The sequence below is a fragment of the Bos grunniens genome, chromosome 25 (assembly GCF_055505025.1).
Source record: "Bos grunniens cultivar Pamir isolate PY7600 chromosome 25, Bosgru_T2T1.0, whole genome shotgun sequence".
NCBI lineage: Eukaryota > Metazoa > Chordata > Mammalia > Artiodactyla > Bovidae > Bos > Bos grunniens.
In genome coordinates this window covers 21,074,882-21,100,267 of record NC_141189.1, presented here as the reverse complement: position 1 = coordinate 21,100,267, position 25,386 = coordinate 21,074,882, and the positions used below count along the sequence as shown (strand labels likewise).

At 48.3% G+C, this 25,386-nt stretch overlaps 1 protein-coding gene and 1 non-coding gene across 3 annotated transcripts in view; both read left to right on the top strand.

Moving 5' to 3' along the window:
• The window catches only part of PRKCB (protein kinase C beta), a 374,895-nt gene that overhangs the window by 182,926 nt on the left and 166,583 nt on the right, over positions 1-25,386 (top strand). For both annotated transcript variants that reach the window (XM_086376807.1, XM_086376806.1), the window contains exons 4-5: positions 15,568-15,679; positions 17,061-17,189. In XM_086376807.1, the coding sequence (XP_086232933.1) occupies positions 15,568-15,679; positions 17,061-17,189 (241 nt within the window). The remainder of the gene's footprint in view (positions 1-15,567; positions 15,680-17,060; positions 17,190-25,386) is intronic.
• Positions 2,266-2,338, top strand: TRNAG-CCC (transfer RNA glycine (anticodon CCC)). The gene has a single exon. It is a non-coding gene; the product is annotated as a tRNA-Gly (tRNA).

Here is a 25,386-nt window from a genome sequence, read left to right as displayed (position 1 = left end):
TCTTGCTGAAAACACGTCAGTGGCTTCCCACGGTTTTAGAGGCGCCGTTGATTCTCTGACGGTCCATAAGCAGGATCTTTATACGTCCTTCTTTGTCACACTGGCCCGTATACACACCTGCTTATTCTGTTGCCTTGGGATCCTAAGGAGCGTGTGCCCCTGCTGTTCCCACTGTTCTCACAAGGGTCCCCTCTGGGACATGAAGGATATGGTTGCCCTGCTCCCAGGCCCTGCATGCTGTGGCCCCATCCATCCCTGTAGCCTCTTCCTGACTCCTCTCTCCTCACCCCGAGACTGAGCTTCCTTCTTTCAGTCTCCCATCCTTCCCAACAGCTCTTCCCCCACAAGGCACGTGCCTTGCTCTTCTTCCCCTTGAACTCAGGGAGTCTCAGTTCTGGTTGCATGTTTGAATCATCTGCAGAGCTTTAAAACTGAATGCTGGTGCCTGGGCCCATTGCAGACGAACGAAGTCAGACTTTATTGACTCAAAGCCTCTCAGTTGATTTTAATGTGCTTTGAGGCTTAAGAACCCTGATTGACTTGGACTCATCCTCTAGGCCACAGCTCAGCTCCTTAGGGAAGCCCTCCCTGGCCTCCCTGACCAGGTCACTTCTGCCTGTTTTGCACTCCTAAAGCCCCACATACCTCTCCTTACTGTCACACATCATAGGGTCGCTTGTTTATATGATGACCAAGAGCCTAGCTGCGTGACCTTGAACAAGTTACTTAACTTCTCTGTGCCTCAGTTTTTTCCCCTGTACAATGAGAATAATAAACCTGTTGTACAAGGTCAGTGAGGGTCAAATAAATTAATTATATATAAAGCTCTTAGAGGGCTTCCCAGGTGGCTCTAGTGGTAAAGAAACCACCTGCCAATGCAGGAGACATAAAAGATGTGGGGTTGATCCCTAAGTCGGGAAGATGCCCTGGAGGAGGGCATGACAGCCCACTCCAGTATTCTTGCCTGGAGTGTCCCATGGACAGAGAAGCCTGGTGGGCTACAGTCATGGGGTTGCACAGAGTTGGACACGACTGAAGTAACCTAGCCCACACGCACAGAGCTCTTGGAACAGTGTTTGGCATATGTTAGCTCTTACTGTAATGGTGATCATGGTGATGATGATGGTTATCCCTCACTGGAATCTAGAGAGCCCTTGAGGTGGGGTCAGCATCTGCTGTTGGACAGCTCCCCCTGGGACAGCACATAGCACATGAGAGCTCTTTAGTAACTGCTGACAGGTGTCCCAGTGATGCTCTTGGTGACAGGGTAATCAGTTGGTGTGCACAGGACTTGTCTTCTTCAGTTAGGTTCCTTGTCTGTATGGATCTATTGGTTTAGGATCCATGCTTCTAGTGCCCAGAGTTAGAGTCGTTAGGATCAGAACCTACACAGGCTTGTGCTGTCCAGAGTCCCAGGTGCTGATGGTGGCCTGGCAGACGTTTGCTTCAGCCATGTCCTGCATGTCCTTCTACGTAAGAGCTCTTTCTGCTCTTCTGAAAGGCAGGCGTGGGGGTGCCCAGGGCTTCTGTGGCAGAGGAAGCTGTCAGGAAGCCGGCATGGTGCTGTGAGTCTAGGAATCAAGCTGACAGCATCTTTTAAGTTAAGTAACCTCAGTAACCTCGTGTCCTGGTCCTGCGTTTGGGTGACCTGCACACAGCAGGGAGCGGGATGCCCCTCCCTTTGTTGGCTGATGGTGCTGTGGGGGGAAGGGGAAGCTAGGGGAGAGGCTGGGTGTGCATGTTTTGTGGTTGATGGAGGATTTATTTATAAAACAAGGGTGTGATCTGTGGCAGTGTGTCTGGTCCCTGAAAGGCTACTGTATACTCTGAGCAGTGAATTCACAGGAAGAGGCAGGGCAGAGCTGTGTGAACAGCCTGGAAGGCAGAGTGTAAGAACTCGAAGGGCCCTTGGGGAATACCCAGCTCAACTTCCTTGTTTTTTCAAGGAGGAACTGAGACCAGAGCATGGAAGTGACTTGGCCAAGATCACAGGTGAAGTCTTTATTTTAAGTTGACATCGATTAAGTGCACACTGTCTGCCGGTCACTGTGCTGATAAGCACAGTATAATCATGATTTCATGAATGTTCACAAATCTAAAAGCCAAAACATTTGTTTATTTATTATATTCTACCCACATAGAGTGTTTACTAATTGCCAAGCACCGTGCTAAGCTTTTTACAAAAATTAACTCAATAGCATCTCATGATCCTATGAACATTTAATGCTATTATTATTGTTTCTACTTTAAAAATGAGGTGGGACTTCCCTGATGGTCCAATGGCTAGGACTCTGCACTCCCAGTGCAGGGGGCCCAGGTTCAATCCCTGGTCAGGGAACTAGATCCCACATGCCCCGACTAAGAGTTCTCATGCCACAAAGATCCTGCATGTGCAACGAAGATCGAAGACCCCACGTGCCACAATTAAGACCCAGCACAGCCAAATAAATAAATACCTTTTAGAAAATGAGGAGGTGGAAGCACAGCAACGTTAGGTAATCTGCACCAAGTCACACGAGAAGTCGTTAAGTCTGGGATTCAGCCCAGGAAGCCCAGCCTCACAGTGTGTGTCATCCTGCTGTAGCGTCTCCCCATTTGACAGGTGAGAAAACTGAGGCTCATATAGCTTGAGGAACTTGCTCAAGGCCGCATGACTGGGAAGTAACAGAGCTGGGACAGAATTCGGACCATCTACCTTGAGAATCTGGCTCACGAGATCTCTACTAAGTCCTCTCTTATGGGGGCCGGGGTCTCACGGCTGAGGGATTTGAATTGAAGACAGGGGATGGGGGCTGAGGCAGAGCTTGGAGCCAGGCAGGGGGCAGAGGAGTGTATCAGCCTGGCCTGCCTGTGTTGAAGCAGGGTGTCTGCATCTGAATAGCAGGGTGTCTGCAGAGCCCTGTCAAGTGCCCCAAGTCCAGGTTCCACCCTCTGTCCTTCAGATGTTAGCTCGGACTTCACCTCCTCGGGGAAGCCTCCCAGATCTGGTGACGGAATCCCTCACCGTTAACTCTTTAAGCACCCAGAGCTTCTCCTGCACGGCACTCAGAAGTGTGCATTTGTTTGTACCTTTTTACTGTCACCTCCCAGCTAGGCTGGCAGCCCGTCAGGGTCCTGCAGACCCTGTGTTTGATTTTGTTCATCCAGCTTCTGAAACATACCAGGCACTCAACAAACACTTGGTGAGTAAGTGGATCATTGCCAGGTGGCACTTGTAGTAAAGAACCTGCCTACCAATACAGGAGACATAAGAGATGCGAGTTCAACTCCTAGGTCAGGAAAATCCCCTGGAGAAGGAAATGGTAACCCACTCCAGTATTCTTGCCTGGGACATCCCATGGACAGAGGAGCCCGGTGAGCTACAGTCCACGGGATCTCAAAGAGTTGGACACGACTGAGCGTGCACACTCACATGTGGGCTTCCCTGGTGGTCTAATGGCTGAGGCTCTGTGCTCATAATGGAGAAGGCCCAGCTTGGATCCCTGGTCAGGGAACTGGATCCCACATGCCTCAACCAAGAGTTTGCATGCCGCAACTAAAGATTCCACGTGCTGCAGGCTAAGACCCAACACAGCCAAATAAATAACATAAAAATAAATATTAAAACACACACGCACACACACAGACACACTTGCGGTGTTAGATGTTGAAAGAAAGATCAACAAAATTTAAAAGGCAAGTGAAAAACTGGGAAAATGTTTACTGTGTATATCATGCGTGAGTGGGTAATGTTCTTTACGTTGTGTAGGAAGCTTGTTACTAATCATTTAGAAAGAAGCAAACTTGAATTTAAACATGGGCAAAGGCTGTGGACAGAAAATGAATGATAACAGTGAACATTTAAAAATATTTACTTCCACCAGTGACCGTTAAGCAGTTTTCAGGCAGTAATGCATTGAGCTCTCCCATCAACTTAGGCAGTAATTATTATTATTATCCAGTTTTTAGATGTAGAAACTAAGACTTGAAAGGGTTAAATAATTTGCCCTGTAGTCTGGAAGCTAATAACTGCAAGAGCTGTGTCTTAAATTTGAATGTGGCTATTAATTAACCCCTGATGTTGACACTGGCTCCAGTGCAGATTGTAACCCAGGAAATCATATTTAAAATCCTACTGAAGTTGACACAGTGGAAGCTTGTCTTTAAATGGAACAATTACTTATTTGCCCAAGGGGTAGGAGTCGTAGCAGCCGTGGGTATCACAGCCTCCCGCAGGCACCAGAGCATCTACACAGCTCATCAGCACGATTCACTCTGCTCTCCCGGAACACAATGAAAGATCTTCTCCAAATTACAGTGTCCCCCTTCCAACTGTGTAATTACAGCTTCTAACATTCTACGCATTTCATGTGCACAGAATCTCAGTCCACATCGTCCTAATTAAGGTTCCCCTGCCTCTTTGTCTCTCGGGAATTCTCAGCATTTTGTCTGCAGTTTGGGACATGGCGATGCTGTTGGGTTACCCGGCAGGCTGGTACGTGCGGTGGGAGTTTCGTGATGCCCAGATAAACATGAAAATATTCTACTGTCATCAAAACTCTGCTGCTGCTGCTGCTGCTAAGTTGCTTCAGTCATGTCCAACTCTGTGCGACCCCATAGATGGCAGCCCACCAGGCTCCCCTGTCCCTGGGATTCTCCAGGCAAGAACACTGGAGTGGGGTGCCATTTCCTTCTCTGATGCGTGAAAGTGAAAAGTGAAAGTGAAGTCGCTCAGTCGTGTCCGACTCCTAGGGACCCCATGGACTGCAGCTGACCAGGCTCCTCCATCCATGGGATTTTCCAGGCAAGAGTACTGGAGTGGAGTGCCATCAAAACTCTACAGAGCTATATAAGGAAAAGTTGTATTCCTTTCCACTTTGTTCCCTCCTGCCTTCCTAAAGAAACACTTTTTTATTAACTTCTCTTGCAGCCTCTCCTTCTCGCATTTGCTTTTGCAGACCTGAGTAATTTAAAATACACTTTCTTATCCTACCTCACTTTCTCAACCCAAAGGTTGCCTGCAGCATAGTTCTGCACCTTGGGTTCTGCTTTTATTTTTCTTTTTCGACTTCTCTTAAAAATATACTGTTAAGATTTTCTCCACGTTAGTGCAGAAAGCTTCATTTTCATCCTGAATGGTAGTCCATTGTGTAACTGCAGTAAGATTTGAGTATCTCCATCCCTATGACATTTGGCTCATTTAAAATCTTTCACTATTATAAACGATGCTGCAGTGAACAACCGTGTGTGTATAAAATTTCCTATGTATGTGGGTTTATCTCCAGGATCAAGTCCCAGAAGTGGGACAGCTGGGTCAAAACGGGAGAAGTATTTGAACTTTTGATATACATGCCCATTTGCCCCCACAGGGTAATGCTGATCGGCTTACTCACTGCACATATGTATGTCTGTGTTTCTACAGCTTGTTAATGCAGTCCGGTGGGATGAACATCTTAAAATTTCATTGTAAGGGTTGTCTATTTCATTTTTAAGGGTGTGTTAGAAAAAAACATAACTTGCACACCGATCCCACAAGTTCACACTCTTAGTTTTATTTTAAAATAGGTTAAAATAGGTTTTAAAATAGGTGAAAGTGGCATTCTGAGTGAAAAAACAGCACCAAGTATGAATTAATAATTTTATTGGTAGAATGTAGTCATGCAAAAATATGACAGCTCAAGACTGAAGTTCGGGAGGTGTTACCGTGATTATCTTTTCTCTTTGGAATAATACACTCCAGAGCCTGTACGTCCTTCATGCAAGGCGCATGCTGGGAGCTTTAGCCGTCACATCCAGTCGATGAGGTGGGTACTGAGTTTATCTGCACTTTATGGACAAGGAAGCAGAGACGCAGAGTGCTCAAGTAACTTGCCTGAGGCCTCACGGTTAACTCCAGAGCCCAGGCTTGCAAGCTTCCTTTTCTTCTGACCCTATTTCCAGCTGGGGTCTCCAGGTTCGCCTTGCCTGTCTACCTCCTGGGAAACATACCTTCGAGGCTTCTGTGGCCTGTGAAGGGCCAGGGACGACACAGTCTGAATTTATAGGCTGCCCTGACTTTCTCCTCTGACTGACGCTGCGGTGCGTGCTCTCATGACCTTGGTGTTTCAGCGCAGCTTCCGTATTCCTGCAGCTTTGCCTCAGCTCAGCCGAATTTCAGCCCACCTGTGCACAAAGCCATACAGCCCATTCAGGCTGAGAGAGGCTATTTTAGGTTGTGATTTAGAGATTTAAAGTTCTTTTTTCCCCCTGATTTGTGCTTCCTTCATCCTTAGCTGCATGAGCCTGGAGGCAGGTGATGAGCGGAAGATGCTGAGCTGGGATGGGTCTGTCCTTTGGTCCTGGGGAGTAGGTGTTCACAGTGAAGACTCTGGTTTGGGGATGGGGGTGGGAGCTCCGAGTGACCTGATGGTGGCTGGTGCCACATTTGTGTGGGATGAGGGGTGTCATCAGCTGTAATCCCCTATTGGGTTGGAGGCCCTCTGGGAAGGCTGAGGAGCAGCCAGGTGACACTCAGGTGTCCCCACTCTGCTACCTGCATATTTGGAACCTGACAAATGTGATTGCAGTCCTGTCTCTTCTTCTTTCTTGCTTTGTGACCTCGGAAAAGTTCCTTCTCTAAGCCTCAGTTTGGTCATCTGGAATACCAGGATTATAACTTCTATGTCAGTGGTCTTTATGAGGGTTTAATGATATGATATCCAGGTGGTGCTAGTGGTAAAGAATCTGCCTACCGGTGTAGGAGACATAAAAGACACGGGTTCGATCCCTGGGTCAGGAAGATCCCCTGGAGAAAGAAGTGGCAACTGACTCCAGTATTCTTGCTTGGGACAATGGACAGAGGAGCCTGGTAGGCTGCAGTCCATGGGGTCACAAAGAGTCAGACAGGACTTAGCTACTAAACAACAACAACAATAATGATGTGATATGGAACCCTTAGCACAGTGCTTGGAAGAGTGCTGAATTCATGGTGGCAGTGAGAGTCACAGTAGTCGATAATCATTTTATTCTTGTTATTTGACAATGTCTTGCATGAGGATCAGACGTGGAAGAAAACTTGGAAATCCAAGTGTGCCTAGTATGAAGCATGATAGAGCTCAATGCCATGAAACAGTGGGTAGAGGCATCATGCCAGGATCCTGTGAGAACCTGATTGCTTAGGGATGGGAGAGGTGACCAGGTGGGAGAGATGACTAGAGGTCAAGAGGTGATGCTGCGGGAGGGATACAAAAATTTCAAGCCCATTTCTGAAAGCTCTTGGCACTGAACTGCATGAACTCATCATTCAGAAGTATGAGGTTATGTCCACATGTGGTTGGACCCCAGCCAGTGACACCTAGGAAGAAAGGACCCCAGTCAGTGGGCTCCTAGGGAGAGAGGACCCCAGTCAGTGGACTCCTAGGGAGAGAGGATGGGGAGTCTGGCAAAAGTCACAAACCCAGATTCCTACAGGGGCCAGGTGGGGAAGGGAAGAGAGTGAAGCAGGCAAGGTGTGAGACAATAGAGAATGATGGGAACTGTGGAGAATTAGAAAGCTTATGCTTTATCTAAAGGTGCCATCGCTGCTCCGCCCAGAGGAATATGTGTCCAGTGTTGCCCCAACTTGTGAGTTTTCAAAAGGAACCAGAAATCTGCATTTTTTTCTGACATTTCAGGATTTTTAAAATATTTTTAAGACGCTCCATATGGGCCAAATACCGCCTGTTTGTAAACTTAGTGTGGCCTTTGGCATCCAGATGGTAACCTCTGAACATGAAGAAGGACCCGGGCCAGGAATGGGGTTGGGCTATAGGTACACTGGAGGGGGTCCAGCCCTTGTGGGCTGGGCTGGGGAAGCCAACTGTAGAACAAGGTCGGGGAGGGATGGAGGCAGGGCTGGGCATTGCGTCTTTGACTGGGATCCAGACAGACCTGGGGGGAGAGTTCTGACTTAGAGGCCACGTGGATCCCTGACCTCATCCTGGTCAATAGTCACAGCCTCAGAGGCTGGGAAAGGAATGTACTTCAGCTAAAGGCAGAGCTGCCATTTAACCTGTATCCACCAGCACGACTGGACCAGTTGTGAAAATGATGAAGTATTTACCTGCTGGTTGGTGAATAGCCACTGGGCCGTCGGAACCTCCCCCTCCCACCTGCCACCCATCCACTTCTTTCCCTGGCAGCTCCTCCCCACCCTACCTTGTCATGATCTGGCAACTAAAGGGTTAACTCCCAGCGTAGCTAGGCCCTGCAGTCCATTCTGATCGTCAGTGGGCAGTATGGGCAGTACTTGAGCCAAAGTGATTGTAAATATCTTGACAATTATTCCACCCCCGCCCCTCCTCCCAGTGCAGGTAGCAGATGCCTGCTTAGGTTGGCTTAAGTACAAAGGATAAATTTTAGAGGACACAGGAGAGTCAGATGGAACTGGAGGGCAGAATGCCAGGCCCCTAGGAGACTGCAACCAGGAGCTCCATCCCTGGGGTCATGAAGCCTTTGTTCCTTTCTCCCTGGAGCCTGCTGTCAGTAATCACCACCTCAGCCCTACGGCTCTACATGTCCTGACGGCCTGTCCTCTGACACTTGAACTGAGCATCCACCTCTCCACCGGTCACCTGTGTCTGGTTTTGGGGGAGGGTCATCTCCAGGTGCAGACCTGCCCCTTGGGCCTGGGCAGACATAGACAGGCACCCTGAATGATTCTCCTTGAAGGTCCTAAGGACCCCAGCTGTGGGCGTGTGGCTTTTTTCCAAGCTCTCCCAAGTGGAAGGAGGGAAGGGACCAGAAATCAATCCGGAGATGACCTGTTTTCTGGGTCGTCTGAGAGATGAGAGCGGGTGTCGGGGGTGGGAGTGGGGATGGGTGGAGTTGGTATTTACAAGCCTTAGCCCTCCTGAAAGAGAAGGCAAGGGAATGAGATTGGAGGAGCCTCCATCAGCCTCTAAATAAACCACAGAGAAACAGATTTTCCTCTGCATCCTGTCTGAGTGGCCTTTCTTTCTCCCGTCTGGTGTAATTCATCTTGCACAGGACTGTCCAGGTCATGTGCGTCGTCTAGGGCCTCTTTGTGCTTCATAGCAGTGACTGCGGCCCACTGCTGCCATCACAGCTCACGGACCTCTCACTATGTGCCACCTACTGTGTGCCATGCAGTGCTGGCAGTGGCTGGGCAGCCCTGGGCAAGTCACTACACCTCTCGGTCCCTCAGTTTCCTCATCTGTAAAATGGGGGCAGTAAGCAGTACAGACTTCATAGAGGTGTTATGACGATTCAATGAGTTAATGTCTGATAACTCCCTGCAAGTGGCTCCTGGCATGAATTAAACACTCAATAAATGTTGACTCTCACTCATTAAGTATTTATCAAGCACCTTCTGTATGCTAAGTACAATATATGCTCTGGGATATCATGGAGAGCAAAATTGCCTCATGTTGCATGCAGCTAAGCATGAGAGAGATGCAGTTAAACACACAGCTACAACGCAGTGGTATAAATACTGTGATGGGAAAGATAGGGGTGAGTGTTAGACAGTCTGTCTGACTCTTTGCAACCCCATGGACTGTAGCCCGCCAGGCTCCTCTGTCCATGGAATTGTCCAGGCAAGAATACTGGAGTGGGGTTGCTGTGCCCTTGTCCAGGGGATCTTCCCAACCCAGGGATCAAACCCGGGTGCCCCCCTGTAGGCAGATTCTTTACCATCTGAGCCACCTGGGAAGCCCAAAGAGGTGAGGGGCATGGCAGTTATTTTCTTTTGTTTTCTCTCTGCCATTAAAACATAAGTTCCACCAGAGGAGGTATTGTCTCCTTTGCTCACAGTTGTACCCTCAATGCCTGGGAAGAACCTTGCTCTCAGAATACATTTACTGGGTGAATGAACAAAGGAAAGCAAAAAGGAAGTGCTATTTTAGCCGGACCTGAAGGATGAGGCGTTAATGTAGTTGGGGGTTGCAGAGGAAAGAGAGAATACCCTGCTGTATTCCCACTTTGGAGCCAGGCAGATGTGGGGTGAGTCCCAGCCCTCCAGGGGCCGTTTGGTTGACCTTGGAGAAGGTCCTCTCTAGACTGGGCTCCTTTCATCGTCACTGAAATCAGCATGAGTAACACCTTCCACATGGCTGTCACTGGGCATATGGACAGCTCGCAATCACTGTGTTTTCTTCTTCCTTCCCTTTCTTTGTGCATCTTGGCACCTCCTGCTGCGAAAGAGACTTGCTAAGATGGAGAGGGGTTTCTGTTTTTTGTAAAATTTTTAATTGGAGGATAATTGCTTTACAATGTTGTGTTGGTTTCTGCTGTACTGCAGTACAAATCAGTCACAACTATATGTATATATCCCCTCCCGCTTGAGGCTCCCTCCCACCCCCCATCTCACACCTCTAGGTCATCACAGAGCACCAATCTGGGCTCCCCGTTATATAGCAGCTTCCCACTAATTATGTTTTACTGATAGTGATGCGGGGAGCTTGGCTTCTGTGCACCAGTGCTGGATTGAACCATGGAGACAGGGTTTTGGGTGAAGTAGAAAAGAATAGCTTCATTGCTTTGCCAGGGCAAAGCAGGTTCCTGCCCTTGAAACTGTGTGTCCCCACCCAGGACAGTTTGGTGAGGAGTTTTATAGCGATGGTTTAAGGATGGGGTTGCTGATAGGATTAGGGTCTGCAGGGCATACACTCCTTTAATCTGGTTAGAGGTAATCTTGAACCAGGACCCTGCCTGAAGGCTGTGCTGTGGTTTCTGCTCTTCCCGTTGGCAGTGTCTGGTTAGGAATGCTTGAGGTCTTCTCCCTGAGATTCCCCACTAAGATATAGGCATGGAGGAAAGTGCAATGCCAGCAAAGAGCAACTTTATTCTTAGTGGAGTTTCGCCTCCGATCTCTAAGTAGAGCTCATGAGGCCCTTGGGGACTCCTTTCTATTGAGGCAGGCCTCAGTCAGTCAGTTTAGTCACTCAGTCGTGTCCGACTCTTTGCGACCCCATGAATCGCAGCACGCCAGGCCTCCCTGTCCATCACCAACTCCCGGAGTTCACTCAAACTCATGTGCATCGAGTTGGTGCTGCCATCCAGCCATCTCATCCTCTGTCGTCCCCTTCTCCTCCTGCCCCCAATCCCTCCCAGCAACAGAGTCTTTTCCAATGAGTCAACTCTGCATGAGGTGGCCAAAGTACTGGAGCTTCAGCTTCAGCATCAGTCCTTCCAATGAACACCCAGGACTGGTCTCCTTTAGGATGGACTGGTTGGATCTCCTTGCAGTCCAAGGGACTTGCAAGAGTCTTCTCCAGCACCACAGTTCAAGCAGTTAAAATATCCTCAAAGCTAATTCTTGGTTCAAAAAGGTTAACATATCAGGGAACCCAGAAGGGAGCACAGGAACCAAGAGGAGAGAGAGAACTTGCCCCAGGACTTGGAGTGGAGTTGGTCCAGGCCAGTCATGCCCACCCTTCTTAGGGTGAGACCTTGGGACCGAGGATGGAACCACCACTCAAAGGTGCCCGTGGCTTTAGGGTCTATGAAAGCTCCACCCACTGAGGTTGGGCCAGTCAGCGTCCTGGAATTTGATCAACCAGACTGGCTCTCATCTTCCTTAGAGGCCCAGGTGGCACAGTGGTAAAGAATCCGACTGCCAGTGCAGGAGACCCTGGAGATTCGGGTTCGCTCCCTGGATCCGGAAGATTCCCTGGAGTAGGAAATGGCAACTTGCTCCAGTATTCTTGCCTGGAAAATTCCATAGACAGAGGAGCCTGGCGGGATACAGTCTATGGAGTTGCAGAGTTGAGCCAGCCAGGGGAGTGAGAGAAGCCTTGAGCTCCCCCTTCAGGCCAATGCGGGTCAAGAACAGGTGGGTTTGAGGTGTTCATTTCTCACCTTTTAAGGTGGATTCACACGGGGCGGGCAGTGGGAAGCATTTTATGGCACAGAGCACTGGGACTGTTTCCAGGAACCTGATGTTTTTTTTTTTTTTTTCTTTTTTTTTAGTCTCGTTGCCCAAGGATGGAAACATGGCTGGCTAAGCCATCAACAGGGAGCCTGTAGTTTTTGTTTTTTGCTTTCAAGCCCTGATGCTGTTACTGGGGTAGCAGCTCAGTCCTCGAGCAGGAGAGGTGGTGGCTGGGGTCCTTCTGAATCCTGGAGCTCTGCAGGTCCCACAGCCAGAGCAGAGCTGACTCTGCCTCTTCACCTGGGCTGTTCAGGGCTATGCAAGGGTCACCCCTTCACCCACTTGACGTGACCACAGAGGTTTGGAAAATCAGGAAGGAAACACTGTAGCTCATTAAGAAGATGAAGGCCAACAAAAGCCTTCAGGGATGGAGGATATTTTAGGCAGACTTGTTGAAACAGAGTTTTCATGCAGCAAAATTCAATTTTTAAAACATATGTACAGTAACATTCACATGGTTGATAATATAGCTTATTCCAGTCACCCCATAAAAGTTCCCACATTCTGTCCACTTGTTATCAATTCCCTTTCCTCCTCTGATCCTTCTTAACCACCCATCTGTTTTCTGTCCCCATAGTTATGCCTTTTCTTTTCTTTTAGTTTTGCCTTTTCTAGAATGTCATTTAAACAGAATTAAACAGCATGTATTTGACATTGTTATCTTACCCTAATGCTTCTGAGATTCAGAAAGTTTACCTGTATCAGTAGTTCATTCCTTCTTACTGCTGAGAAGTATTCAATTGTGTGGATATACCACACGTCGTTTATCGATTCACATGGTAAATGTTGAGTACTTAGCTTGTTTCCAGACTTTGGATATTATAAATAAGGTGATTGTAAACTTTCAGGTTTTTCTGTGGATTCATGTATTCATCCCCACTCCAGTACTCTTGCCTGGAAAGTCCCATGGACAGAGGAGCCTGGTAGGCTGCAGTCCATGGGGTCACTAAGAGTCAGACACGACTGAGCAACTTCACTTTCACTTTTCACTTTCATGCATTGGAGAAGGAAATGGCAACCCACTCCAGTGTTCTTGCCTGGAGAATCCCAGGGACGGGGGAGCCTGGTGGGCTGCTGTCTATGGGGCCGCACAGAGTCGGACACGACTGAAGCGACTTAGCAGCAGCAGCATGTATTCATTTCACACCTAGGAGTGGGAATACTGTGTCATATATGATAAGGGGATGTTTACCTTTATAGAAACTGCCATGCCACTTTCCAAAGAGACTCTACCATTTTGCATTCCCCCTGTATTGCAGGAGGGTTCCAATTAGGTTCTCTCCACATCAGCACTTGGTATTGTCAGTATCAGTTTTCTAAAATGTTAGCCACCCTAGAAGGTATAAAGATTATTTTTACATTTTGAAAATAACAGGTTCCTAAGGAGAAATGCTCATTATTTTTATAGCACATAAAATAATTTCTACTTATTGTGTCTGTTTCCTTATTTGTTCATTTTCTGTCTCTATTAGAATGTGTTTTGGAAAGGCACTTGCATCAATAAATATATGTGAATGGATGAATGAATGGATTAGGGAAGAGATAGGTGGCTTACAACAAAGGCTAGAATGTCAGATCAGCCTTGGGTTGGAACCTGGGGCCCTTGTCTTCTCTTCTGCAATATACTCTTTCTTGGAGGAAGCAACTTGCAGGCTGGGTTGGGAAAGAGAAGAAGACTTTTGTTTTTTAAATTAGAGCATCTCTTGAAGGAGACAGACATCATGTGGAGCCAGAGAGTCATGAAGGGCATGGCATGTTTGGGAGTATGAACCAGTCCTGGGTACAGAAAATGTAATGTGTGTTGGAGGCATTGTTGGGATCACATGAGCGATGTAATAATAATAATGCAAAAGCTTTCACTGCTTACTGTGTGCCGGGCGGTTCGAAGCTCTCTCCATAGGTTAATTCATTTATTATTCCCAATGATCCTGTAAGCTTACAGCACTATCAGTCTCCTCATTGTCCAGACAAGGGAAGTGAAGCACAAAGAAATTAAATATCTTGCTCAAAATTATGCATCTAAGAAGAACCCAGGCGGTTTATGTTCCCAAGTCTGTGCCTTTAACTTCTGCACTGCACTGCCAGGTTAGGAAGGGCACGTTAGTTAGTTAGGGAACAGTGTGAGCCACTGTAACAGATAACCCCCAAATATAGTGACTTGAATAAGACAGAAGGTAGGTTTTCTCTCAGATGTCTGTCTAAAGGGACAAAGTACAGGGCCAGTGGGTCCAAGGTGGTCACTTCCACTTCTCACCATCTTCCGGCCAGTGGGAAGGGAAGAAGGGGCCTAGGAGGCTGTACCATGCAGGGTGCTAAGTCACTTCGGTTGTGTCTGATTCTTTGCAACCCTATGCACAGTAGCCCACCAGGCTCCTCTGTCATGGGATTCTCTAGGCAGGAATGCTGGAATGGGTTGCTATGCCCTCCTCCAGGGGATCTTCCTGACCCAGGGGTCGAACCCACATCTCTTACATCTCCTACATTGGCAGGTGGGTTCTTTACCAGTAATGCCACCTGCGAATCCTGGGAGGATGTATGTGCTTAGTCGTTCAGTCGTGTATGACTCTGTGACACCATGTCACAGAGTAGCCTGCCAGGCTTCTCTGTCCATGGGGATTCTCCAGGCAAGAATACTGGAGTGGGTTGCCATTTCCTTCTCCAGAGGATCTTCCCAACCCAGGGATTGAACCCAGGTCTCCCACATTGCAGACAGATTCTTTACCATCTGAGCCACCAGGGAAGCCTGGAAAGATGTACACCTTTCTTTTAAAGGAATGACTGAAACACATACATCCCATTGGTGAGAACTCAATCACATGCACACGCCAAGTTGCAAGGGAGACTGGGAAATGTGGTCTATAGTTGGACAGCCATGAGCTCTGCTGCAACTCAAGGGTTCTCTTATTGAAAGGAAGACTGGGTATTGGTGGAAAGCTAGTAGTCCATGCCACAGTCTGCAGAGTATTCACTGGACTTTGAACTCTGTCCTGTAGATGATGGTGGTGGTGGTTTAGCTGCCAAGTCGTGTCTGACTCTTGCGACCCCATGGACTGTAGCCTGCCAGGCTCCTCTGTCTATGGGATTCTCCAGGCAAGAATCCTGGAGTGGGTTGCCATTTCCTTCTCCAGGGGATCTTCCTGACCCAGGAATTGAACCTGGGTGTCCTTGCATTGTAGGCAGATTCTTTACCAACTGAGCTACAAGGGAAGACTGTAGATGAAGAGGTCCTAGCAAATGGCCTCTAAGTGGGGAGGTTTCAGGCCTTGGGTTTTAGATAATTCAGAAGTTGCTCAGAAGATAAAGGAGAGAGAAGTAGACAAGGGGACCCTTCTACTTCGTTCGTCTGGAGTTTTGTTTGCTATCTCTGCAGTCCTTGCTGCTGGCAGGAGTCAATAGGTTGGGTTCTCCGATGGAGTGCTTCTAGGCACAGTGAGTATGTGTGCTGGGTGAGAATGGGAGCCATCAGCTGTCTTAGTCATTCATTCATTCATTCTTCAGTGACTGTTTATCCAGCCTGGTGTTTGGGTACAGCGCTCCTGCGATGGTCCCAGCAGGTATGATGGATGCTGGGGGCCAAGTGCAGTTCTCAGCGTGTTCTCCAATGATGCTGAATGCATTGTGAAACCTTGGCATGCCACACTGACACCAACCTCTCTTGTTGTTTCTTTGGCCCTCAGGACCCCCGGAGCAAACACAAGTTCAAGATCCACACATACTCCAGCCCCACGTTTTGTGACCACTGCGGGTCATTGCTCTATGGACTTATCCACCAGGGGATGAAATGTGACAGTAAGTACATGTGCCCTCAAGGAGCCTCTGCTGCCCCAGCTGCTTCCTTATGGTTTGGGGCCCAAGTCTGCAGCACATTCTCCCAAGTCCTGGGTGGGCTGGGTACCCCCGGCGTGATGCTGAGTAACAATAACCAACAATAACCATTTATTTAGGGCACAATTCTTCAAGACTGTCCTTGGGGCCTGGATTGGCCTTGCTCATACCTGGGTGATGGGGTAGCAAGTTGGTGCTGACGTAGGACCCTGAACTTGGGCATGCAGGTTCCAGGGGGCTCTCCATCCTTCCGCCAACCTTCTCTCCCCACAACTCATTTACAGTTTTTTTTAAATCTGCCTGCTGCCTCCTGGAGGTTGGGTGGGATGAGAAGGGATGCCAAGCCCCCAGCTCCTGTGGAATCTCCTGAAATGCCCTGTGGGGTGACCCAGCCTCTCCTGACTTCTCAGACTGGAATGAGGGACCCCTAGTGAACATGGGACTCCAGGCATAGCCTGGAGCAGCCGAGGGGCTTAGGGGAAACCAGCCACCCATTGAAAGAAGCACAGGGGCACTCCAGGAGTGTGGACAGGGAGCCAGTATTTACCACGTCACACAGGAGACTTCAGCCAGTCAGATTCAGTTTGCATATTCCATTCGTCTTGCCCTGGGTCTTAAGTTTTTTTCTTGCAGTTAGTTATGGTGGATACTGTGGGGGCTCAGCTCAGGTTCCAAGATGATGCCCCTCCCAGGGCTGGTTCATGACCACAGATTGGCAGATGCAGGGGCAAAGGCTTGGCCCTCTTGTGTCAGTCTGGGACAACACTGAACGGTCCTCTGAGCCCCCGAGTCCCTCCTCTTGTCAGCCTTAGGGCATCCTCGTGGGCCCAGAGCCCCTCACTGTAAACCTGCTCACAACTTCCATTCTCAGACTCTTTCCAGGGAACCCAGCCTATCATCAATATTTAAAAATCGGGAGAGGTCAGGATTCCTGCTTACTCCTGAAAAATGGGAAAATCTTGGCAACTTTGGGCGTGCACCCTGCAGGGCTGTGCCCTCAGAGGGAGCTGCTGTGTTCTCTGGTTGGCCAAGACCACCACACCCGCACCTTTCCTCACTATGTTAGACACCCCCGTGTCACTGGAGTTGGTGACTCTGGCTTCAGAGCCTTTGCGGGTGTGCCAGGTACCTCAGCCTTCCGGGAAGGACAGACACCTTCCGCCTCCTCTGTCCATGAGGGCCTGGGGTGTCGGGGTTTTGGAGAGGGGGAGTTGGAGAAGCAAGCCCTTCGGGTGAGACCCGAGCAGGGCAGGCTGATCTCCGCCCGCCTCGGAGGGAAGGAGGGGAACCGGAGGGGTCCAGCCTGGACCAGCCTGAGCCGCGCGCCCTGCCTCTGTCCCCGCAGCCTGCATGATGAACGTCCACAAGCGCTGCGTGATGAACGTCCCCAGCCTCTGCGGCACGGACCACACGGAGCGCCGCGGCCGCATCTACATCCAAGCCCACATCGAGAGGGAGGTCCTCATTGTTGTCGGTAGGTGGCGCTGGGGCTCCCTCGCCGGCTCCGCTCGACCTGGACCCGGCTGGAGCGCTCAGTCAGGGGAGCGAGGGATGGGCGGCGCGGGGGCGCGGCGGGAGCTGCGGTGATGCTACCTTCCTCCTCGGCCCCTGGCCCCATCCCACTCCAGCCTCTCCCCGCCGTAGGCATCCTTAGAAACTGCACCCTGCAGGGCGAGGCTCTCAGCACCTTCTGTGCGCTGGAGCTCAGAGCTGGAGCCGCCCCGGGAGTACGTTGGTTTTCTCCAAGACCTCAGAGGTGTTGTCACGAGCCAGCAGAGCAGACAAGATGCTGAACACCTTAATTTTATGGCAGGCTCTGGCCGGTGGACTAAACCTACTCTGAAGCCAGACACTGTACTTTGAAATGGTTTTCATCCTAATAACGGTGGAAAATAATTCAAATTTAGATTATTTCTATTGCCTTCTTAATTTTCATTTATTGCTACCCTGCAGATCTATTATTTCCAGATTTTTGTATAACAATGATGGGCAATGCAATTGGTTTATCCCTTCCATGGGGAAAAATAAAGGTCTCCAACTTCCTTGTTGTTCCCCACCCCCTTTCGCTCTGGATCTTTGGAGCCTGCAGTTCTGTTCCCTTTATTACCATAGCAGAGAACGGATGCTTGGTTCTTACCCGAACTTTTCCAGTGGGAAAACAGAGTCTTGATGATAAACACCCAGTTTGGGAGAGTGTTACATCTTAGGGACGAGAAGAGATGCGGTGTTTATCCCTGGGGCTTTCTGCGTATTTGCAGTGTTTCTTTCTTAAACCTGAGGGTTACTGCTCTGGTCCTGTTCTGTTATTCTCCATACTTTTTGCAATTCTGAAATGCTTCATACTACAATATAAGAAAGAGGGATAATAGAGCCTGCTGAAGAGGTGCAGCATGGTGTCTGGCCCTCCTAATGGAGCATTTAGGAAATATGTGGCTCAGACACATACAGCTCAAACGGAATGAAAGTGCAGCTGGCTGGTTGGGTAACTTAGCCATGTGTGTTAGGTGGGTGTGCTAAGTTGCTTCAGTTGTGTCCAACTCTTTGCAACCCCATGGACTGTTGCCAGCCAGGCTCCTCTGTCCATGGGATTTCCCAGGCAAGCATACTGGAGTGGGTTGCATGCCCTTCACCAGGGGATCTTCCCGACCCAGGGATGGAACCCGCGTCTCCTGGGCCTGCTGTATTGAAGGCAGATTCTTTGCCTCTGAGCTACTGGAGAAGCCCAACCTAGCCATAAAGCTGTGATAAATTCAATACTGAACTGGGCCAGAATGGGACTGAAACTTTGAAGGAATTCTCTCCCCAAGGCTTATGTCAAACTTCTTAGACTTCATCACTAATTAACTTATACAAAGTTTTATGACTTAGTATCTTAGAAGACAAATCATAGAAAGGATTTTTTAAAAATTTATCTCAGGCTCCAGAATGGTTCAGCTGCTCTGAAGAACTGTGCCTATACCACGTAAAAGTTGAAAAATATCCCTGTAAAATATAAACTGTTTTAAAGTGAGGTTCCTGACACCCAGTGGGCTCTTAAGGAATGTATGTTTCACTTGATTTGCTTTTTCCTCTGAGAGGAAGATGAGCAGCTGACTTTGTCCCAGTGGAATACCTGAGGGTCCCCAAGGAGTAGAATGTCTCTTAAAAATAGGCTTCCCTGGTGGCTCAGATGGTAAAGAATCTGCCTGCAGTGCAGGAGACAGGTGTTTGATCCCTGGACCAGGAGAATTCCATGGACAAAGGAGCCTGACAGGCTACAGTCCATGGGGTTGCAGAGTCGGACACAACTGAGTAAGTGTCACTCACTCTAGGAGTAGAAGCCTCAAGAAGAGCTGAATTCATCCACTGTCTATAAACTTCCTGGGTGGATGGGGCAAAAATGAGGCTCTGCTCCCCTCTACTGTTATTTTCTAGGAACTACACTGACTCATATGTTACTGTGGACAGCCCCGTCTTTAACCAACCCATTGAACGCACAGTGCTTAAAACCAAAGGACAGCATAATGCCCTCAAGGTCCATCCATTGTTTCCACCATAAAAAGATAAATAATTCTGTGGCATTATAGAGGCCTTAGCTAATGCAGGGATGTAATCGTATTGCATTATGCAAATGTATCAGATCAACATATTGCATACTGTTAACTTAAACACTGTGCTGTGCTCAGTCGTGTCCGACTCTTTGCGACCTCATGAACTGTAGCCCACCAGGCTCCTCTGTCCATGGAATTCTCTAGGCAAGAGTACTGGAGTGGGTAGCCATTTCCTTCTCCAGGATATCTTCCCAACCCAGGGGTTGAACCCAGATCTCCCGCTTTGCAGGTGGATTCTTTACCATCTGAGCCACCACGGAAGCTCCTAATCTAGTATGACCTCATCTTAACTTGATTGCATTTGCAGAGACCTTGTCTCCAAACAGGGTCACATTCAGATTAGTCTTGAGCATATCTTTTACGGGGATGCAATTCAATCTATAATGAGGGGAAGGAAGGGAAGTAGGGGCTCCCTTAAAGTTAGGGACTGAATATCTGCATACTCAGGGTTCTGCTAGCACTAACTGAGTAGCTATCGGTGTATTAATAGTGGTTTTTTATTTTCCAAGTGCTTTGATAGGGGGTCATGCAATGGAGGTAGTGGTGTTGCCAGCATACAGACAAGGGAGCTAAGACTCGGTGAGGCTGGACGACTTGCCTGATGTCACGTGCAGAGCAGGGATGAGCACCCAGCCTCCGGCCTGCAGGTCACCATGCCCTGCTATCACTAGCTCACCACGCCAGGCACGGTCCGAACCTGGCCTGAGTCAGTTGATTGATTGATGGTAGAAGAACCTGATGCTTTGACTGCGCTTCTCTAAATATAGACCTGAGTTGGAGATTTTGCTTCAAGTGATTTATTAGAGCTGTTCATGAAATGAGGCGTGAGGATGGAGCAGGGACATGCTGAATGGGAGTGTGATTTCCGCTCAAGACCAGCTTTGGGCAGACTCCATGGGGTTCTGGAACACGTGTGACAGTGCAGGGTGAGCTTCTCCTAGAGGCTGGAGGGCTGTTCTGACAGGTCCATTCTGTGGACTGAGTTGAGTCCCCCTAAAATCCACATGTGGAAGCCCCAGCCCCGTGAAATGCTGTTTGAAGTTGGAGTCTTTGGGACAATTAGGGTTAGATGAACGTGGGCTTTTGTGAGGGGCTTGGTGGCTTTATGGCCACAGGAGGACACAATAAGGAGGTGGCCACCTGCAAGCCAGGAAGGGGGCTGTCACCAGGACCTGCACCTTGATGTCGGACTTCTTGCCTCCAGAGCTGTGAGAAATAAGCATCTGCCATTTAAGCCACCCAGTCGATGGTATTTTATTACAGGCTGGGCTGACTGAGACCTCGCTCCCGGCTACTGAGATTGAAAGCAGGAGGGAGGTGTTACCTCCCAGGCTCCGTGGCTTCTGTGTGGCTGAGGGCAGCTCTCTGAACACGGGGCAGCTATGAGCCACACTCAACTGCAGCTGGGAGCTGGGCGTGGTGGCCAGCCTGGAGGGGGCCTGGGAGGGGCCCGGGTCACCTGGGTATCCCTCTGATCTCCCCAGCATCCTTCTGGTGTCATTGTTGGGACTCCAGGCCCTGCTCCTTGATCTTAGCCAGACAGAGCAGAGGGAGCGAGAGGCCAGATGCGGCCTGTGGTGTTGAGTTGCCCCACTTCATCTGCACTATAGAGGCATGCCCAGTGGTGCGACTCGCCACTCACCAGTCTTCTGCTCTGAGCATCACATGCTCTTTGAAATCCCACCGTCTCCAGAGATACAAGGCTACACGTGCTTCTGAAAGATCTGAGGGTTCCCTCATCTCCTTTGGCTCCTGAAATCCAGGCTTCGTATCTGCCATCAAGGATCTTGCAGGGGAAAGCTCGGGATGGAAATCTGATCAGTCCTGTTCTTTGAAAAGCTCATCAGTGGTGTCTCATTGCCCTCGTGTGTGTGTTAGTCGCTAAGTCGTGTCCAGCTCTTTGCGACCCCATGGACTATGAGGCCCACCGGACTCCTCTGTCCATGGAGTTCTCCAAGCAAGAATACTGGAGTGGGAGGCAGTACAGTCAGAAGCCACCATCAGAGTTGTAAAATGCTCCTGGAGGTTATGAAGCCCATGTCCTTATATATAAAACACCTCCCCCATTCAATTGAATATCTCCTTATTAACACACCAACTAATGTCCCATTTTTATATTTCTGTCTACATTGCAGCCATCTACAAGTCCTTAACCATATTCATAGTTTTATCTCCCAGAAATTGGGACTGTTCTCACAAAAAGCCGAAGGAGCAGTTTTTTGGATGTTTCTCTTTGGAACACCCATTCAGTGTTCTTACCACTGTGCTGTTCTGTACACAACCTCATTAGCCTAAACCATCTCCTGGAACGACTTAGGAACTCCCAATATTTTGTGTTTAAATCCTTCCCAAAATCTGACATCCCCACATCCAAAGAAGAAGAGCAGGGGTCCAGTGGTTGGGTCCAAGCTTCCACTGCAAGGGGGATAGGTTCGATCCCCAGTCTGGGAACTTAAGATACCACTTGCTGTGTGTAATGCGGCCAAAAAAGTATTTTTAAAAATTGAAAAAAAAAGAAGAGCATTAGAGAGATGTAAATTCTTGACAGGCTATTATGAAAGGGTGAGGTTCACATCCATCTATAGACTAGATTCCAAGAGAGATTTTAAAAGCATTGTTAAGAGAAAGGAAACTGATGCTGAAAGCTCACAGAAGCCCCTCTTGTTATGTAAAGAACTGCCTACCTTCTATGTGAAACTGTTAGTGTTAGCTGCTCAGTCCTGTCTGAGTCTTTGCAACCCCATGGACTGGAGCCCGCCAGGCTCCTCTGTCTATAGTATTTCCCAAGCAAGAATACTGGAGTGGGTTGCCATGCCGTCCTCTAGGGGATCTTCCCAGCCCAGGGATTGAACCCACGTCTCCCACGTTGCAGGCGGATTCTTTACCGTCTGAGCCACCAGGGAAGCTTCTGTGGTTGTATCGACTAACACCCTTGTTCTCTAGTTTAGACTGGGTTTGGCTGATGGTCAGTGGTGTAAAACCAATATGGCAGAACAAGACTAGACGAGCAGAGGGCAGTCCTGGGTATGCTGTACCTGAGGGGTGAGATGGGAGGTAGGGGTAGTTGGGAGTGATTGGGTAGCTACAGTGTGAGAAAGGTGGCATGTTACAGGTAGGAGGGTGGGATGAGCTCAGTAAGCACAGACATTCATTCAGGAAGGGCTTGACTCCCAGATTGTATCCATTGACAAATAAGATCTCATCTCTGCCCGCAGGAGCTCACAGCTTAGTGGGAGAGACAGATACAGATAATTATATTACAATGTGGCAAATAATGTGATTGTGCCCTGAGAGCACCCAGAGGGGTACCTGAAGCTTCTTGAAGGAAGCCATGGCTGAGTTGACTCTATAAGATATATAAGGGTTATCTGGGTAGAGCAGCTTTGTGTCCAGGAAAAGAAGAAAAATGACATCAGCTCTGTTTATTGAGTTCTTATTTCATGCCGGGAGCTCTACAGAGGTCAACTCATTAATCTTCAGAGCAGTCCTCTGTCGTAGGTATTATTATTGTCCCCATTTTACCAGTGAGAAAACTGACGCACGGAGTGGGTTAAGTAACTTTTACTGGAATCACACAGTAAGTGGTGTGATCTGAGCCCAGGCAGCCCGGCTCCATGGCCCTTGGTCCCACTGGGATGCTGAGTTCCAGGCAGAGGATATGGTGCACAGAAGTCTGGAGGCTGGAAATGGCAGGGGGTCGGGGAGGCTGTTAGCGGTTCGGTGTGGCTTCCCTTCACTATGTTCTGGTTATAAGCTTCTCTAGAATCTGCTCACTCACTCCCAATCATTCACTTACCCGTTAACGGTGTGTATGGAGAGGGACTTACTTCCCTGGTGGGCCAGTGGTTAAGACTTCACCTTCTAATGCAGAATCAGGGCACCGGTTCTGAAGGTCCACAGGCCCCTTGGCCAAAAAACCAGAACATAAAACAGAAACAATATTATAACAAATTCAATAACGGCCCACAAAAAAACCACAAAAAATCCTTTGAAAATATGTCTTGAGTTTCCACGGCTTGTCAGGCATGTTCTAGACACTTGGGACCCAACATGGGGAAAAACAAACCTCTTTTCCTGGACAAACATCACAACCTGGGGTCTTGCCAGTTGCAAGAGACTCTTGGAACTTTTTCTCATCTTTCTTCCTTTTGTTTGCTATGGAGAATGTCCTTCTTGTCAGGATACATTCCTTGCCCTTTGAGTTTTTTTCAGATACTCTCTGTCCATTTATTTTTTGAAACCTTTGAGCTTTGGGAGTTTGGAAAACACAGCCAGAAAGACCTGAAGGCTATTTCTGCCGTTTGCCCTGTCACATCCTTCCCCGAGTTGGTTCTCTATTTAAGGGGAGAGGGAAGGAGGGAGGAAAAAGGAAATGTAAAGAAGAAAAATTCAGGTGGACTAATATCTCAAAATGACTAATATCTCAAAATACCACCCAGCAATTACAAGGAGATAAAATGACAACAAGCTAGGCTGCTAGGGCCCACTAGGGGGCAGTCTTTACTTTCAAAGCCATTCCTTCCCAAAGGCTGTCTTTTTGGAGATGTCCCGATTTGCAGAACAACACCATCTTTGTCCATAATGGATGGTGTCACAGCAACAGTTACCCACCTTCCCCCGCCCCGCCACTAAACAGCTGTGTCACTGGGGCTCAGAAAAAGAAAGTAATATCTCAAGGTCACACATCCTAGCGTGGGGATAGGACCCAGTTCTTGTGGGTTTCCTACTCCTTTATACATTATGGGTTAGTATTTTTCTCCAACATTTTGTTACGAAAAATGTCCGACACACAGCAAAATTTAAAGAATTTTACAGCAGTCATTTATCAGTCACTTAGATCCTGCCATTAACACTGCTTAGTCATGTATCCATCCATCTCACTCCCCATCCATCACTTTGTCTTATTTTTGACACATTTCAAAGGGAATTGAAGACATCAATTCAGTTCCCCCTAAACCTTTCAGCCTGCACGTCATCCACAAGAATTCAAAACAAATTTGTAATTTTTTTAAATTTGTGAGGTAAAATTTACATACAGTGAAATGTCGTTATCTTAGGCATTCCTGTGGTGAGTTTTGACATGTGTATAGCCCTAACCCCTATAGAAAAGCTATGACAGCATGTTGAAAAACAGAGGCATTACTTTACCAGCAAAGTTCCGTTTAGTCAAAGCTATGGTTTTTTTCATTACTCATTTGTGGATGTGAGAGTTGGTCTATAAAGAAAGCTGAGTGCCAAGGAATTGATGCTTTTGAACTGTGGTGTTGGAGAAGACTCTTGAGAGTCCCTTGTGCTGTAAGATCCAACCAGTCAATCCTAAAGGAAATCAGTCCTGAATATTCATTGGAAGGACTGATGCTGAAGCTGAAACTCCAATACTTTGGCCACCTGATGCGAAGAACCGACTCATTGAAAAAGACCCTGATTCTGGGAAAGATTGAAAGCGGGAGGAGAAGGGGACGACAGAGGATGAACTGATTGGAAGGCATCACTGACTCAATGGACATGAGTTTGAGCAAGCTCTGGGAGTTGGTGATGGACAGGGAAGCCTGGTGTGCTGCAGTCCATAAGGTTGCAAAGAGCTGGACACGACTGAGGGACTGAACTGAACTGAACCCCTATCATGTTAATCCTCTTTTTTTTTAATGTCACAGCTGCCATTGAAGATCTGCTTAAAGCTGTGAATACCATTCTCAGAGAAATCCCTTTGTGTACAGACGTGCCTGGCCCCCTACCCCCGCACACCCCTCCAAGTTTCAGTAATTAGGGCTTCAGATCTTTTAGATTACATCACACTTAACAGTTGTTAATTTTTTTTGGGGGGGGATCAATAATACAGGAAAATAGGTTTGTTCAAAACATTTCACTGTGTACTCATTAGAGAGCAAATTCCCTTAAAACAAATGTATCAAGACACCCACATTATTTTGCTTCTCTTCAGTGTTTTTGTGATGAAGTTGCGTTAAATCCTATCTCTATCTGTGGAACCATCTTTCTAAATGAGTTTACAGATAGTTGTCTGCTCACCCCTGAGGCCAGGGTTCCCTGCCCACCCATCATGGGAAGCCTTTTGACTTTTGA